The 18,766-nt window shown below is 41.7% G+C and overlaps 1 protein-coding gene across 5 annotated transcripts in view; it reads right to left on the reverse strand.

Annotated features, from left to right (window-relative positions):
- The window catches only part of dpy19l3 (dpy-19 like C-mannosyltransferase 3), a 69,255-nt gene that overhangs the window by 24,095 nt on the left and 26,394 nt on the right, over window positions 1–18,766 (reverse strand). For all 5 annotated transcript variants that reach the window (XM_085767560.1, XM_085767576.1, XM_085767598.1 and 2 more), the window contains 5 exons: window positions 18,470–18,628; window positions 16,631–16,759; window positions 11,758–11,869; window positions 10,465–10,521; window positions 10,027–10,109 (listed from right to left, as the gene is read on the reverse strand). In XM_085767560.1, coding sequence (XP_085623686.1) covers window positions 10,027–10,109; window positions 10,465–10,521; window positions 11,758–11,869; window positions 16,631–16,759; window positions 18,470–18,628 — 540 coding nt within the window. The remainder of the gene's footprint in view (window positions 1–10,026; window positions 10,110–10,464; window positions 10,522–11,757; window positions 11,870–16,630; window positions 16,760–18,469; window positions 18,629–18,766) is intronic.

Here is an 18,766-nt window from a genome sequence, read left to right on the forward strand (position 1 = left end):
AGCAAAAAACGGCTCCAGGGTAACTACTGTCTGCACTGTGGTCAGGGCATCCACTTCCTTGGGTCAAGTAAAAGCCAGGGCTCCCCAGTAACTGGGAAGGTGCCAATGAGCCAAATCCTGGAAACCCTCGCCACCCCCTAATCCTCTTCAGCACTCCCAACTCATCATTGTTGTACCAGTGGCATGCAGCTGTGCTGTTCCTCCACACTGGGGTTGACACTAATTTTCATGGACAAGGGAGTGGTGGTCCAGCTGGGGCAGGAGTTGGAGCCACTGCTGGATCGTGTCATACTGACCATCTCTTCTCTTTACCCACCTCATAGATTCCATGACTCTCATGCACATGTGTATGTCAGGTACCAATCATGAAATCCTTGGCTTTAATGCCATTGACTGTGCATTTATTGCTTATTCTGAAGTTGACTGGACCTCTTGGGGTGTCCTCACTGCCACACTGTCCATTTAAAAGTTGGTTATGCCATTCTGTTTCACCAGCTCCATCCCAACTTCTCTTATGTTCCCTCTGAATATCTGGATATTAAAGTGGTTGGTAATCATGCTGAGAAACACGTTTTGTTATACTGGGTGAAGTGGTCCTTCTATCCTGAGAGTAGTCAATATATGTATTATGTATTCAGAAAAAAGAATGAAAATAATCAGACCTCTGTGGCAGCTGCAGGACTGACAAAACTTTGACCAATCCATGCTTTTCGCTGCTCAAAGCAAAAACCAATCAGGTGACTTAATGTCTAGTTCTGCCTACGCCCAATCAAGCTGCCATCTCTCTCCCTCTCTCCTTCCTCCTGCTTGCATGACTGGTCCGCAGAAAAGCCACATTCCAGTCTGGTGGGTGCCAATGTAGCTCTGGCAATGCGCATTGGCTGTCTTCACCTATGTCCGCGGAAAGGTGAAGGCGTGGCTTCAGAGAGAAGTCTGAGGAAAGGGGCTGGGACTTCTGACTTTTGTATATTCGAAATGTGGCCTGCTAGAACCAGAATATCCAACCCTACCTTTAAGAGGTGTTTAAAAGGGCATAAACCACCTCTCTGAATCTTCGTCATTCCTCCAACTGTGCCATAAACCTTCTGTGATGTGAAAATCATGCGTCTCTCTTCCTCCTGCTGGGGTCATGTACTTTTTGTGGAAAATAAGGATAAGACCTTTTGACCATGCACTGACTTTCATGTACCCAGCATCAACGTTATGAACAGGTAGCCGCTCCCAACCCTCTCCCCTGCCTTTGAACTCTTACAAGGGCTCACCGTGTCCACAAAACTGGACTTGCAGGATTGTAGATCACTTTCCTGTTTGGGAGGGGGCAAATGGAAAACTGCATTTGACACACTCAGTGGTAACTATGAATAATTGGTCATGCCTTCTTTGGGGTTTGTGATCTCTGCTGGAAAAATTCAAATGGTCCCCGCTGAGGTGAAACCAGTGACGGACTGGCCTGTCCAAGGTCACTGCAAACAACTGCAGCACTCACCGGGTTTCACCAACTTACCGACAGTTCATCCGGGGCAACAGCGCTGTAGTAACCCCAAACGCTCACCTCATCATGGGTAAATGAGAAAAGGACAGGCCTGATGACTAACTCAACTTTTGTACAACGCTTAGAATGAGCAGTTTATGTTTTATGAAATGTGCAATGCTGTTATAACCCTATAACAGATATATAGCTATGGATTAAATGTATCACTTGCTGTATTGACAATACAGCTAATCGTATTTCATTTTTATTTGTTTCCAAAGGAAATAAATTTATCACTTGCTGTATTGACAATACAGCTGATCGTATTTTATTTTTATTTGTTTCCAAATTTACAATAATATTCTAATGGTGTGAAGTGTTTAATTCTTAGATTTGAGGGGCTTGGTTTCTATGATAAGACTTAAAGCAGAAGTAAGTGATATATTTGTGTTAATATAAGTCTTAAATAGTTATATCTTCCGACAGCAATCACTTACATAGAGTGTTTGGTCTGAAACACGGGTCTCTCAGTCCCTCTGCTCTGCTCTGAGCCGAGGAGAAAACATTTATCGTATCCTACAGTTTTTATCCAATGAGGAGAGAGAACGGCATGCAGGGCTGTGTGTGCAGCCAAGGAACGCCGTGAATGTGGCGACGTAGGGACGAGGACTGTTATGGTGCGTTCAAGGAAACTCGTATTTTTCCGACCGTGAAGTGGTACCAGGTCGATCTGGTACGAGTTCACGGGTCGGAAGTTACGAGTGGCCGTTATAGTGACTTTCACCGGTAAAACAGGTCGGAAAAACACGAGTGGGTTGCCTGGAACGCTACAAAGTCGTAAGTTGTGACTTGAAGCTGTAATTTACGATTTCAAAAGCCTGCCTGGAACGCAGCATTAGCGAAAACGACCGGACCACTTACTTCTGCTTTAACTCTAAAAGTTCAGTTAAGCTTAATTTGCTACACAGTTCTCTCGATTAGTCCACTGATTACACAAAACACTAGCCCAATAACAATTTCACAAATGCACTGCAACCTTTCTAGACATTACCTTGTGGAGCTGTATGTGCAAATGTACTGTAAATGTTGAATCTGTGTCAATCTTTGCCTTTATCTGCTCATTTGGCAATCTTAAAGTGAAAAGACCACAGTGTGGTCAACTCCTGCTCTAATAATAGGGGTACCCCAGCTGAGTCTGACTGCTCTGTACAACAGACACGTAGTTAGAAAAGCCACCTCCATCCTTGCTGACCCATCACTCCCTCTATTTGAAGAATTCCACCTCCTGTCCTCCGGGCGGTGGGATATGGTGCCAGGCGTATGCATGGCATGTTTATTTATAAGGCCAGGATATAAGGATGTATTGAGCCATCCTATCTCAAATTGCACCTGTCACTTTGTAAATGTTTCAATTTTGTACTCCTTTGTATCTTTTAAAAAATTGTATAAATTCTGCCACTTGTAAATTGTAATCAATCTTGTAGTAGGCTTGTATTGCTCACTGTTTGTCTTTTATTGTTCTGTTAATATCTGTTTTGTCTTTTGTTTTTTGGGGGGTATTTTATGCTGCCTTTGAATTGCCCTTTGGGGACTATAAAGATTTACAACAACAAATTGGACTGCAAGGAGCAGACATTAGACAGACTTCAGCCTGCGAGCTCCCCAGTACAGGGTCGGTAATGTCCAATTGAGCCCATGTGTAAATAGTACAAGTCTGGAGAATTCACAATGAGTGAGTGGGTGTGTTGATGGGTGTGGTGCGAAACCCAAAGACTACAAGGTTACACTTTACTTGAAGGTATCGCCATAAGAGTGACATGACACTGTCATAAGAGTGACATGACACAGTCATGAACGTGTCATAAACATTATGTCAATGTCATAACACTGTCATTAAGTGTCATTCGGTTTTTGTAGGGTTAGGTTTAGGGTTAGCGTTAACCGAATGACACTTAATGACAACGTTATGACATTGACATAATGTTTACAACACGTTCATGACTGTGTCATGTCACTCTTATGACAGTGTCATGTCACTCTTATGACGATACCTTCAAGGTAAGTGTTACCGACTACAAACATGTAGGGGTGTAGAAGATCATTTACACCCCAATTAAATTGTTTCACTAGAAAGATGACACATTTTGGAAACTTGCATCATTAATGCTACAGATGTTTTACAGATGTGCTATCATTAAAACTGCTTCTACATCAATCTTTGACAAAACCAAACAGAGTATTTCAAGTGGGCGAAAAGGCATCTGACACTGTGTGCAGGAGAACTCTCTATTCTTACTTTCTACTAAAGAATAAGTCTAATGAACAAGGTCTCCGTAAACTCGCCACCTTCATCACCTTCCTGGGGACTTTTGAAATGTCCTTCTCAGCACAAAAAGGTGTCTCAAAATGAATGCCATGGGATCCCCCACCTCCAACCATGTTTTGTCATGATAAAATAAGTTGCAGCACAACCGGAAACTTTGCAGCCTTTTGGCACTGTGTTGACTGTAAATCTAAAGACAAGATAAAGAGATCGCTCAGGGAACAGAAACTGAATTCATTCAACAAACTGTAAATCAGCTACACACCCGCACATTCTCCCCCTGCCTGTTTTGCTGCCCTGTTGTTTCTCTTAGATGGTAAGCTGTGTTCCTGTTACCACACAAGGTCATCTTATCTTGTCTGAATTAACAAGAATTAACCATTCAACTATTATGTAACTCAGCATTTACAAAATGTTTCTTAAGTTAGTCCATGTTCTATGTATGTAAAATGACAGATTTATGGAAGAGCCCCGTAGGCTGCTTGTTACAGGCATTTATCTTCCATAAAAGGTGATGCCCCAATTTCCAGTTAGAGCAATGTGCGAATAGCCAGTTTTTTGACAATATTTGGACCTGATTTTCAGGCCTGATGTTTTTATGAGAAAACCCCTTAAACCTTAAACTTATTTGCAGTCTGGTCCTTGACAGGGCAGGACACATGCGCTTGAACATAAAGGTCATGTTATCAGGGTTACACATGCTCAGGAGCCAGGTGGAGACCTGTTTCTCTTATCTGAGATTTCTGCCTCCACCCCTATACAGTACAATGGATATGAATCAAATTTCCACATACCCCACTATGGACAGCTTAGAGGATTTAGAGCATAGAGGTTTCTCACATGATATTATACAACATTAATGGCATGGATTCAGCTCCTCTATGTTGGACACTCAATTAGGAAAGAAATATTTATAATATCTATTTATTTATTATTTTAATGCTGGGTGCAAATTCCATACACCTCATTTGGATTACATACAAAACTCAAACATGTATAAACAATGTTGGAAATGCTGTAAATGACAGGTGATATATTAATTAAATAATTGCATTTTATTATTGAAAAATACTTATATTCCTGACTGCATTGAAACATCAAAACTAAGAGGGCTGTCTTACCTCTAATTGTATCCCTGTATTAAACTTTGCAAGAAAGATAAATAGTAGAGTATAGTTCAACTAGTTGGAACCACAGCAGAATAAAGATGTCTGGACAGGTGTGAGAGTTGCGCAACTCATTCTGGATGCTTTATTCCAAATAATCTGACCCTCAAATGTGTGCATACCATCTCACCTTTCTGTTGCGTAGAAGAACTCAGTAACAGTTGGATACTAACAGATCCTGTCACTGCCTCTGGATAATTAATCATTATTGTGAATAATTAATGAAGACACTGCTGCTGTGCCACTTGCGTAAAATCATGCACAGCCTCTCTCAATTTGGAGACACTGATATCGTTCCTGCTGCTTTGCAATGGCTACAAATATTTAATAGACTCAGTGGAAAGAATCCTATGCACAACAGATATGGACCACCCTCAGAACATCAGCAGTGATGTTTTGGTAAAACCCATTTACTATGTGCAGCACAAATCTGAAACCTTCATAATGTTTTTCATCCAGGTTTGGTTCTGCTGTTTCCTCTATTTTCCCCGAGTTGTGTTTGGACATGAATGTGAGACAACAGCCTGCAAGCAGATGCTCCTTTCAAAAGCAGGAGAGTTTGCAAAAATCCCCTCATGATGATAGAGATGAGCTGTGTCCCGATTCAGAGGCTGCATCATTCAAAAGAAACAATCTACAAAGGTGTGGCCTTTGTAGCTGTTGAAGACCGCAAAAGGCCGAGCTGAACCAAAATGAGACAAAATGAGTCTGGCCTGCGGAGGATTTTCACTTTGTGTCACCAGCTGTGCCCGCCTTTCCTGTTTTGCACCACAAATTGCAGCTTCTGCGGCCAAGCAGCCTTGATAACTTTTTGTTGACAAAAACTTGAGGTTTTAAGAAATTTTGGAAAATTGGAGCATTCACCTTTTAAGGAACCTTTGAAAATGCAGAGTTGCACCGCTGTGGTATCTGTTAACTTCCAAGTAACATTAGCCAGAGCGATTGATATAACAATCGCTGACATTAGCTAGCCAACCGGTTAGTATCATTTTAATTCCCTTAGTTATTATTATTTGTTTATTTCTTTCAACGACCATGTATAAAATACATTAATCACATACAGAAAGGAGATGCTTTGTACTGGATTTAGCAAAAAGCTAGTTTCGATCGACAATCCCTGGACAGGGAGAAATAACAGGACAATTTAAAACTCAGTAAATACCAAGAAGATATACCTATGTACAATACAGTGTATTAAGGTTAGTGCTGACAAGACTGAGAACTTAAGATCTATTTTTTCACCTCACAAGAAAAAAAGGCAGAAATATGCAGTTTTTCAAGCTGTTTGGGAGTATGTTCCACGATTTGATCGATCTAAAGTAGAAGGCTGTTTAAGTTATTATTAAACACAGTTAGTGCTCCCACATCTCTATGCAGCAGAGTACAAAGATTAATGCAGTTTATGCAGATGATGTAGTCATAAGACAATTTCTCACGTTAGGCTGAAATGATGGTTGCTCAGTGCATGAAGCTACAGGTGTATCCTGGTAAGTTGAAGCAGACTGTAACCATACAGGTGGTAGAGCACAAAATGCACATTGATCAGCTTTAGAATTATAATGGTCTTTGAGAAGGAGATGACCGATTTTCTTGAATTTAGGGGATAAACAAAGTCAGTGTTTTAGTCAGATGTGCTGACTTTCATCATCAGCGCCTGCTCCCTCTCTGAATGGGTATCCATGCTGAGTAGCTAGATGAGTTTGCAGCAAAAGTGCTGTCAAAGCTCTCATTAATAATTTCCTCTGCAGCCTTCATAATTCTCGACCACAGACTGTATATCACAACCCAGAGGAGGAGGTGGGAGCAGGTGGAGGATAGGGGGGATAAAACAAGGAACCTTTTGAAATAGTATCAAATATTAACACAGGCAACTGAGATGCAGAATCACACAAGACCTGTATTAACAGCTGACCTTTTCATTTTGTGAAATATGTATGATGAGCTCTGCTTGGTGGGCGAAGACAAGTGGCCGCTATATGTTTTGCAAATATCAAATTCTCCGCACCAATGTGAAGGTAAACAGTGAGAACAGATGATGCAGCATGAGTTTTGTCCACTGTTTAAACTTCAGACTGCATCAGTGACAGTACTGAGTATGCACTGTGCTAGTCTGTGAGAGCTGATAGTCGGTTTACATTACATGTTCCTAACCTTACGCTGCTCCTCTCCATGCTGCACATGTAAAACTTGTACTGCACTGCACTCTTGGCCAGCATGGAGTTCATAAGTCAGAGAGCAGAGTGGTGAAGATACTACTAATCATCACTTCTTTAGTTTTTATTAGCCTTGCCTGGCTGTCTGCTGTTGAGAGTGTGCAAATGTGAATTGTGGAAAGAAAAGGTGAAGATACACAGCAAAGAGGTAGCTGAGAGGTTAGACGAAAGCAAACCGCACTTTACAGCTATAACTCAGAGTTGGAGGCAGTGGAACGAACGACCACACTATTGATTTATTGACTGCCCATTTAGGACACAGTATCAACCCACAGCTGAGCTGAGGTGCCGCTGTTGTTATCAAGTGGAAGTTTGTGAATTATTGTTGTGAATAATACAGACAAACCTCTACCTGAGGTTATCACGGTGACCTACACCTTCAAACTTGTGAAGCCCAGTGTCATGAATGATTGCCCTGAGAATTATGATAATCCCCTCATCAACCCTTCTTAAGAAACATTTCTAAACTCATGAGGACATGAATCAATTGGCTCCTGTGAGGACCTTTTTCCTTTAATCTAGTCCTAAACCTCAAAATCCATCTTTTAAACAAACAGCTTTATCCCCTGCTAGACTCAATCTTAATTTGGGTATTTGGGTATTCTCAGCAGAAATAGATCTTGTGAAATTTTGAGAAACTTTCCTGAGCATTTTTCATCATTAAAAACAAGGTATAAATAAAGAGATAGAGAAAAACACAGATGGAGAAAAATGTCTGATTCCAACAGCAGGCCACATTAAATCCCTTTCTACACATTTGCAACCTTTACCATTTGTACATGATTCATACATACAGCACATCCCCTGCAGTTAAAATTACCACAATGAGTCCCCCCCCACAGCTTTACATAAATATGCTAGCCGGCTCAGAGACATACTCTCTTCTTTCTATATGCATGTATCTATCTTTGTTCTGCCCCTCATTATGCTTGATAATCTCCCATGATCTTTCCACATATAACAAAATAGCCTCTGCTTCAGTCAGCTAAGAGAATACATCATTACACGAACCCCCCTCCTTTCTTCCCCATCTTCACACTTTCATCTAGAATGTAATTAGCACAGCAGCAAGAGGCTTTGCGCTCCGCCCTGCTCTCAGCCCCAACCAAGGTAACTCTAGGCAGCCCCTAATCCTCAGAGCCTAATGGGATTAGCTCCAGAGGGAAGGGAACCCATGTCACACACAAATACATTCAAAAGCCCAACCTCTCCTCCTCAGTCTCGCTATCCATCTCTCTCTCTCTGCCATTCTCCTATCTGTCTAATAGGATTAGACCAAAATTGGCTATTCCTTAAAAATCACATCTGGTCCACTCAGTTTCATCATGCTGATGATGATGGGATGGAAATAATGAGCTTTGAATTACGTCTTATTCAGAGTGGAAGTGAACTACAGTGACTGTGTCTGGGAAAGACATGCATCTTAACTCTAATTTTATACTTTTATGTTTTTTATTTGAGCTTCCAATGATCAAAATATTTTCAATCTTGGCAAGAAAAACAGTGAAACGATAAGATTTTTTAATATAATGTATATAATTGTAATAGAAAGCTATCTATGCAAGTTGCTCAGAAATCTACTTTACCCTGGTTATTTTTGTGAAGAAGTGTCAAAATTAAAATCAGACACATGTAAAATTCAAAACCACAAACAATTAAGTCATGATCCAGATATGAATCTTACTCCACCACAGCACAATAACAGAAAGTCGTGTTCTCACTGATCGTAAAACAAAATAGCCATTACACATAATCACTTAGGTTTTTTATGCAGGAAATGAGGAGTCAGAAGAGGGGGAAGGACATGCAGCAAAGGCTCACCAGTGGAACTGAACTGGGGCCGCTGTGACGAGGACTGTGGCCTCTGCATATGGGGTGTCTGAACGACGGCCCCACAATTACTAAATTAACAATAACAAAAACACACACACACTTTCTGTTTTCCTCAGATCAATATTTCATAAAAGGCGGCATATATTATAATATATTTATAATATAATATTTTATCACTGCTGACTCACTGGCCCTGCCTAGTGAGGTGGGGTTCACCTGTGTGTTCACGTCATGCTTATATGGGTTTCCTCTGGGTCTGCATCCTCCTCCCACAGTCCAAAAACATGCAGGTTAGGTTAATTGGTATCTCTGAATTTCTACTGTACAATGTAAATGTGAGTATGAATGGTTGTTTGTGTCTCTACATCACCACTGTTAAAGACCTGCACAGGGTGTACCTCACTGCAGCCAGTGTCGGCTGGGATTGGTCCAGGATGAGCAGCGTCACCAGCAGGTGGATGGATTTTACATCATGGAGTAAAAGAAACTACTAACACTTACAGTAAGTGCCATTTACGGTACGTACATATGATGTGTTGCAGTCGTATATGCTATGTAATATGAACAGCTCCACCTAAGATCAGCCAAATCCAACTTGATGAAAATGACGGACACACACACACACACAGATGTTCAAACACAAAAACACACACAGCCGCCGTGGTACGGAGCCATTCCAAATCACAGCTCCATCTCTGATCCCGTCAGGCTGATGCTCTTGATTGAAAGCCCAGTCACAGAGACCCCGAGGTGGGTTAGAGCTCTGCCAACAGCTGGGTCCTTTCCAGCCCCCCCATGTCTTATTCATGGAGACCCATCGGCTCTCATCACTCATCGGCGAGACTCCCCCACAAACAAGTGCAGATACACATGTATACACCCATGCACGTTCACACAGACTAATCAAGGGCATCAGGCAAAGTGAAACTTGATCTGCAGAAACAAGCTAATCACATTTGCTTCAATTTGATGTGTGCTCTAGATTTGTGAGTATGGGTGTGTGGGTCTGTGTGTGTGTACCTTATCCAGGTCATGAGCTCCACAGTGTCTGGATCATAAAACTCCCTCAGTTCAGATAGCTCCTCCATCAGCTTAGGCCAGAACTAAAAGACAACAGACAGGGACAGTGACGGAAAACTCTGTTAGTGTTCAATGAGCCTGTGAAGCAGAATGGGACACCTACTGATATGTCTTAAATAATGGCTCATTATTGCACTGGGTATAAGAGAGTACGTGACAGTCATTGAGCCTCTTCCAATGGCAAAATAGATTTAAGAGCAGTGGCTGTTGTAGCATCCTGTTGTGACCCATTTGCTTGTTATCATTTTCTTCTGCAACTTCCATTTCAGCATTTTCCCTTTTCTCATATCGTTGCACACGCTTTGCACAAATTGGCTCGGCTCTGTAACGAGACCAACAGTAGAGTGATGAGCATAAACCAGCAAGAAAACGGCGTACCTTGTAATACAGGAAACACATCATTGCCAGTGGGATTGCATATCTGACAAGCCTCAACTGCAAAACGAGAGAAAGAAAACAGCGGTAATATCATGAAAGAACATAATCGTATCAGAGGCATAGAAAGACCGATTCAGAGACATACCTAAAAACAAAGACAAGATACACAATGAGATAACACAGAGATTGAAGCAAAGACAGAGAAGTGGTGCTCACATGCATCACTTCATATCTGATGCATGCTGTTGTCATGTTGGGAACATACTGACACCTAGTGGCCCACAAGTAACTTCATCAGCAGACAAGAGCAAAGGCTGTGGATTCCAATCCAGCTGCTCATTAGGCAGCATAATGTGATTAGACATCTTCCAAAATGTCTTACAAAGAGATGACAGATGCAGAGATCAATCTCACGCTCAGTGGAGTCTGGTGATGGACATAATGGTGGTTGTCACTAACACTGGACATCAACTTCAAGAGAATGAGTGCTGAACAAAAATGAAGGTTTTCAGTATAGAATGATGCTGGAATGAAATAATCGCTCTGATTTCTGTTTTCTTATTTGATCTGATATCAAAATATGGACTTTATTTTGGAAAAGTTCTGCTTCTATCCAGCCATAGATGCACTAATGAGTTTTGTTAAATAGTTTTTTTTTAAAGCAGCAAAAATTCAAGGTACTGAATAAAACGCATTGGCTGCTAATTGTCATGGCTCAAAAGCTCCTGCTGGATCAGAGAGATAGAAAACATAATGCGTCCTCTGAACTGGGGGTTCGCAAAAACTGTTGGTGACTGGAGGGTTGCTCAATCCAATCCAGGCCAGAGAGGCTCTGGTCAATGAACTGTGTGGTAAAAAAATGTCTAGATACTCAAAAACATTCTTTGAGCTGTATTTGCAGAGGACGATGACTAACTGTACCTTCTCCACTGATATTGTGAATATGTGTTACAATAGTTACTTTTGTGGGAATGCTGATGTGATGCTGAACGTATGTGCATATACATCTATTGGCTGAAAACACCTGAGTAATTCTCTAAAGTAATTATGCCAACAGATCTGAGCAACATTCACATTCATCTTGAGACGTGTTAATGAGCAGCAATACCAATCGTAATGAGCTAAATGGATTGTGGTGTGGTGATAATTCGTTACGTCCTTATCACTACCAGCAACATCTTTCACATTATCAACAATAAACGGAGCAACAATTGCTGAAGTTTTAATGTGTTGAATGAGCCAACCAACATGGACTTTGAAGCAGATGTTTAGTGTGCCGCTGTGAGCTCGTACCAGCATTTTACTGTTGCAGCGGAGAGTGTTTAGAAGTGGAGTCCACAGCTCTGTCCCACACACACCATAGGCTGCGACTGCACACATATGGCCAGTCCATATGTACTTCATCCTGGGTGGAGAATGAGGGAGAGAGAGGCGATATAAATTGCCATTAAGATCTTTAAATTCAGTATTCAAAGTATCAAAGTAAGAAATACTGGACTGGAAGGTTGTTTTCAAACCAGAACAGCACATCATACTCAAACATGACAATCAGATAGTCTTCAATTAAGTGTTTTGGTTCATTTAGTTTAGCTTAGCATAATTGATTACAGTGGATCCTATGTGGTTAAACTTAATTTACTGTCTAAATACAACATTGTTATTGTAACAGATTTTTTTTCTGATCCAAACCACACAACAGTTCTAATGGGAAAAAGATGAACCAGAGAGGAGCGAACAGCAGAGAGAAGACTGGAAATGAAATGAACTGAAAAATGGTTGACAGGTACAGAGATGGAGCTATGAGAGAGGGAGGGAGGGGGCGTAGAAGTGCAGCCTCACAGAAATAAATCTCAGTACTTTTTTTTTTAATGCAAAGGAGCTGTCTGACAGAAACAAATGACTCTCTGCACTTTTGGCCTTTTGCTCTTAATCAGCATTTTAGGGAAAGTGCTGAAATCAAATGTGACACTTTCGGCACCACCTGGCTGCTGCTGCGTTAAAAACGTTCACATTTCTCTCCTTTGTATGAATTCATTCAGTTCTTTAATTCCTGACTGGAGCAGAAAAGAACTGTATAGACTTTAGCATAATACTGTTTATCAAACACACACTGACATTACCACATGCACAGCAACATTTATATGCACAGAGAAACTCAGCCACTGATTATTCTTCACTCAAACCTGTTCAAATGAAGCCACTTATGTGAACCTTTGAAAAACCTGCATTTCCATCCTGCTATGGATAAACCAGGTACCATTCCCCTTTTCTTTTTGAGTGAGTAATTGCAGGTTTCTTTTAATACAGGCAAAAGCGGTGATGATTCCCTTTGTAATCTCCATGATTTTCTTGACACTCTTCGCACAGAGCCTCAAGTTAAAAGGCAATTGTACTTTTACAATAATAAAATCATGGATGTCAAGAACGGCAGCTTAAATTGTGCCAGCCCTGGAAATTTACTGATGATGCTTGTAATTAGCACCACTCAACAAATACAGATGAAAGTTTATGGTCAGGTCAGGGAAGGTTGGCGAGATTGTGGATGTGAAATCCACAGGGTTAATGATACATCAGAGGTAATAACAGGGCAATATGCATACTATGTAATACTGGATATTGCTCAGTTGGCAAGTGACATTTCTAGGTAAATGAAGATGTAAAGCCTTTTCTCCACTGGTCAAAAAAACATGCTAGGTCCTGCCAACATTGAGATCTTTGGGTGTCATGTCACCCACTGTACCAGGTCAAATGACTCTGATCAACATCGACCTATAACAGATCCGTCAGCCGTCCAGCATGGTGTTGTTAAACACAGCAGCTACATTGTACTTGGGTAACAAAGAGTGAGCTGCAGCCTCAAAATAAGTTTCAAAAACACATAAATCACAGCGTCCTCTTCGTCAAATGGTAAAAATTGTTAAAGTTTTGAAGATGAACAAAAAAAAAACTTCAAGAGAAAAACAGTTTCTTCGTTCAAACAGAGAGGAAAAAAAGAGTGAACCTGCACTGTGTGGAAAATCAAGGCTGTTGTTGCAGAGGTTGAGGCCAGTCAGCCGTTTTTTGTTTTGTGGTAATAGTTCTGGTGTGACCAATAAGAGCAAATTTGTCAAGAGCCAGCATGTCACAGCAGAAGTAAAAGCTACCAGAGCAGAGAGCTGAAATTAGGAAGAAGTGGCTGGATGTGGAAAAGATATTTCTGTTCAGCCAACGCTGGTGACAGCGCTCTGTGACACCTGTTACTGGAGACAGCGTCACTACTGGAGCCTGCACATGGATGATGCAGTTAGGTGAACCAGAGAAACAGGCCACAGTTTTTGTGTGGACCACCGGACACAGGGGAAAGATAAGCAATATAAAATAGAAGAGGAATATGAGAGGGAAGGCTAATGATGCCAAGTCAAGATAAGGAGATTAAATATTTTACAGTAGGAATACATTGCTATGCCTTTATTTTCCTTCTTCTGAATACAGTTAAGTAATCTGCAATTGTGCAGTGCAGAATAGCACATACCTAAACAGAGAAAAATGATGATCAGCACAAACACAACACCCACTACACTTAAGACTCAGGTTATACTAACAACACCTTTCTTATAACCCTAGAAATAAATGTATCTACTTTAGTTTTAAACCTGGAACCCAAGTAGCATGTCTGGCTGAGTGATTATGCCAAAAAACAAACAAACAAAACTGCCTCTGCCATGGACAACTCCTCTTGTGGGTATTCTACATGTGGGTCACACTTCCCACAGAGACACACTCTTCTTCTTCTGTCAAGGTCAACAATTGTCCGGTAAAATTGGAAACCTGCCGGTTGTCCGGTGCCATTTTTTTTTATAGCGGAAACCCTGTTCCCAAACTTATGTTGGATGTGGCCAAGGTATATTTTTGAGGTTTACAAATTAGCTCATCGTGGTGCTTCACTTAGAGTAGTGTCTATAAACACCAAAATAAACTGTGTTGTCAAATAACCAGGGGTTTGGATTCCTCTGCATACTGAGGCAGAGTGAATGGAGCTGTCGTGAAAAGGCCAGTCATGTATACAGACTGTGCAGGGTGGTGTCTTTTTCAAGCCCTTTTGAAACAAAAACACGAGAACTCAAGTGTGAAGAATTAATTTTACATTATGTTTATCTGCTCGAAATAAAACTGCGAAAATAAGTCATGTCTGAAACAGTAATTTACTACCTACAGCCAATTGGAGCTGAGGAACACATCATGAACTAACTTAGACTGGTTAGACTGTGGGGTCACAGGTTGAGAAAACAGGAGATAAAAGGCCTGTTCATGTTTGTTAAACTAACAAGCTCTACACTGTAGTACAAGATCAATACTGCCTTATTATTTAAATGTCTTCCACATGGATCACCATCTGGTGATTTTCCTTTTTTTATGATTCAGCAGGAAATATTAGAACTCAGGAGCATACTTTTCAACTAAACATGGGGGGTAATGCTGACTTTAACTAGCTAATCTACTGCAGACAAGCAGCTGTCAACCTCAACAGGACCCTGGTTATAGATGACACGTCATCAACGTACAGTACGTAATTTGCCTCTGGGCGTCTCTAGATCAAAGCAAAACCAAAAGACGACATTTAGTGATGTCGTGTTGGATCACAGAAGTTGCTGTCTTATTACCATCACCATCGGATTTTCCTGGTTTGGATTTATTCAGCATTATTGTCAGGCACTGTTGTTGCCAAGATTCACACATTCAGGAGGTTTTTACCTGGAGCTGAAATATCTACAAATGTGTTCTCTCCATAACAAACAGACCAAAGGATTCAATGAAGAAGAAAACAGCAGTTTCATTTCCAAAATCAGTGATTCAACGATGAGGTTCAGTGGACAACAGACATTACAGACGTAATAGACATTAGAAATGTGGCCTAAAGGACAATTCCAGGCGAATTCAACTCAGGGGTGTATTTTCATATCATTTTAGGTCTAAAAGAATGAATCTGAAGATTTTCAGTTTAATCGCTCCTGTTTTGCGGTAGTTGCATCTGTCCCCGCATCGCCACGGCAGCAATGAATGGGAGTGGATGTAAGTTCCGCTGTTTAGGCTGTTTACAGCCCTCAAAGCCGCAATTTTTCCACAGACAGCGTCAGATGGCTACTCAAACATGCACCGAGAAGTTTATTTACTTCAAGCAAGCCGACATATTTGTAAAAGTCGACCTAATTCAAAGTCTCCCGGAGTCTCGCGCGAGACCCAGTTGCCGTGCTGGTGTGTTCAGGTGCAGTGGGAAAAGCTACCGCTTGTGTCATAAACACAGGAATATCAACTCTTTACTTGCTTCAAGTAAAAAAAACTTCTCGGCGCATGTTTGAGTAGCCACCTGACGCTGTCTGTGGAAAAAAATTTACACTTCAAGCAAGTAAAGAGTTGATATTCCTGTGTTTATGACACAAGCGGTAGCTCCTACTGCGCCTGAATACACCAGCACTGCAACTTCGGGCTCGCGCGAGACTCCGGGAGACTTTGAATTAGATCGACTTTTACAAACATGTCGGCTTGCTTGAAGTAAATAAACTTCTCGGTGCATGTTTGAGTAGCCATCTGATGCTGTCTATGGAAAAAAATTGCAGCTTTGAGGGCTGGAAACAGCCTAAACAGCGGAACTTACATCCACTCCCATTCATTGCTGCCGTGGCGATGCGGGGACAGACGCAACTACCGCAAAACAGGAGCGATTAAACTGAAAATCTTCAGATTCATTCTTTTAGACCTAAAATGATAGGAAAATACACCCCTGAGTTTTGCCTCATGTGGAACAAATGATTATGAGCTGTGACACTAGTTTCAGGATGTCAACCATACACAATTGATGAGTTCATTATCAGTTTTTCCAACTGTGCCCACTCTTTCTGTTGTAGCTGAGAGTGGAATCGCTATCTCAGAGCCTAACACCCCGCAGGACAGCACTTGGCGTGAAAGGTTGATCAAGGCTATAGTGGACCGTTCAGACACTTGGTGACAAGCATTTACCAGGCACTTAAATTTTAGCATCTGCCCCAAAAGCACATGCAATCAAGCTGTCAAGAGGAGAAGTCCATTTGAAGAGTCCCACTGAGTGCTTGGGAATGTGTCTGAGTCAGTCTAAGCATCTGCATATACGTACATGATCCTGAAATTACAGTATGTGTGTGTGTGATCTCACCTCATGGTGCTGAAAGCCAGGGCGCCATAGAACAGTGTATGCAACAGATTATAAACCACATCTGGACGAAAAGCCACTGCACGGCCCTCAGCAGCTCCTTTCCTCTCCTCAGCTGAACCTCCTTTAGACCTGCAGAAGCAGGGCAGCGACACACCAGACAACAGAGATACATAAAACATTACAGCCAGACACTCAAGAAGAGCAGCAGAGGGGGTGGGTGAGAGTGATTGATATTTTTCAGATTATTCAGATTTCAGTGGCTGTTATTCGGCCTTTATTAGCTGTTTTGCGCACAAGCAGGCACACAATGGATGCACGCCCACAACCATTTCAGTCTGCAGGAGTCAGCGCGCAGACAAAACAGAGAAAAGCCCGAGGGCAATGATGTCACTCCCACAATTTGGCCTCCTGCACTAAATCAGACAAACTCCATCTTCCATTTGAATACAAATCCAGTCTCCTTCTACGTGAGGTGGGGTAAACTGAATTAAATTAATTCCTGAATTGCCAAATAGCCCTTTGTTCTACAAGGTTAGTATTCCAGCCCTCCAACAGCAGAGGGCGAGTTGATATGCTAATGTGTTTGGTTCAATGTGGCCCCTCACCTTGCCCCACAGGCAAATGAAGTTTTGAGAGACAGCTGGAAAAATGTTTTTTCAGAGCATGAAGCAGCCAGTGTGGCTGGGCCTCCTGATAGCCATTCTGATGTCCTCTCAGCTGAGTCTCCCACAGCTCTCTGGAAGGACTGAAACTCTCCACTCATTTACACTTCACTAGCTCCTTTGATCAGTGTCTCCTACGAAGGACGCACACCAACTCGTTCACTGCCGCCAGATTCGAGGATTAAACACAAAATATGGTTGTCATGCGTGCTGTTACTTTGTTGCAGTGTCATTTCTGACTGACAACAGTAACAAATGAAAAAGAACATTTATTAAATTTTGCATTTTGACTCAAAGGTGACGATGCATATTTTTACTAACTATGGTAGTTTCCAAACAGTAATATGGTCACTATGAAGTCAAAGGGAGAAGTTATGAAGCAGTTAACATTTTACAATTTAAAACCCCAAAATATCTGAAACCCAAACTGATTTTCTAAACAAGCCTGTTACAGCCTGTTCATCATTTCATAAATGTAAATCCAAACACTTCACTTTTACATCTGATTTGCTCTCCACCAACTCAGGGAACTATCTCAGTCCTTTAGCTGCTCCACAATGCGCACAAACTGTCTGTCTATCAGACTGTGCAGGTGGTCCGAAGCTTTTCCACTGAAAACAGCTGCCTGCTGTGTCTGAGAACAACACTGATGATGGCTCAACAACTGCGGGATGCAATTATTCAAAAGCAAAAAAGACTTTTAAATCACACAGGCACAAAACACCTGCAGACAAATGAGGAGAGCTGCAGAGTTCCCCTACAGCTGCCCAATAATCCTAATGATTATCGTTTAATAATCTCCCACACTGTTGGTTTCTGTCTGCCAAAGACATAAGCGAGCAGCAAAAGTGAGTTACAAAAAGTTTAAGATTGACCTAAAGGTTGTGATATAAAAGACAGGTCGTATGGAGTATGAACGCACACACCCACAAACCTCATATAAAACTGGTCATTAGCTTTCAGGTTATGTTGTAAATAGAAACAAGGGCAGATGGAGGAGAGGAGATCACAACCTGCCATTGGATAATTAACATCAATAGAACAGACAGAAGAGTAAAGGACAATGTGGATATCATGCTCAACCAAAACCAGACGCATCTTTCAAACAGGTGACGGCAAAGACACCGTCTCTCCTTCCCATGTTGCCTCCCTCACGTCCCGTCCAGCTGCCACTTACCTCAGGTGCTGTAGAGTGGCCACTGCAAACATGCCACTGAGAAGTAGCAGCGTGAGGATGTAGGGGTACAACAAGAGGGTACCAGCCAGGCGCTCCAGTGTGTCGAGGGGCAGCAAGCCAAAGGCTTCCTCGCACAGATACAGACTGGCATCAAAATCCCTGCAGGAGGGGAAAAGAATGAGGAACAGCAGAAAGGGAGTAGAACAAAAGAGGCAAACAGAACATGGAGAATGTCACTTCTTTATGTGTTGAAGACCATCACCTTGATGAAGCTGAAGTTTTTTAAGGCTTTTGTGC

This window comes from Trachurus japonicus, chromosome 3 (assembly GCF_045865225.1).
Source record: "Trachurus japonicus isolate A0001 chromosome 3, Traja_1.0".
Lineage (NCBI taxonomy): Eukaryota > Metazoa > Chordata > Actinopteri > Carangiformes > Carangidae > Trachurus > Trachurus japonicus.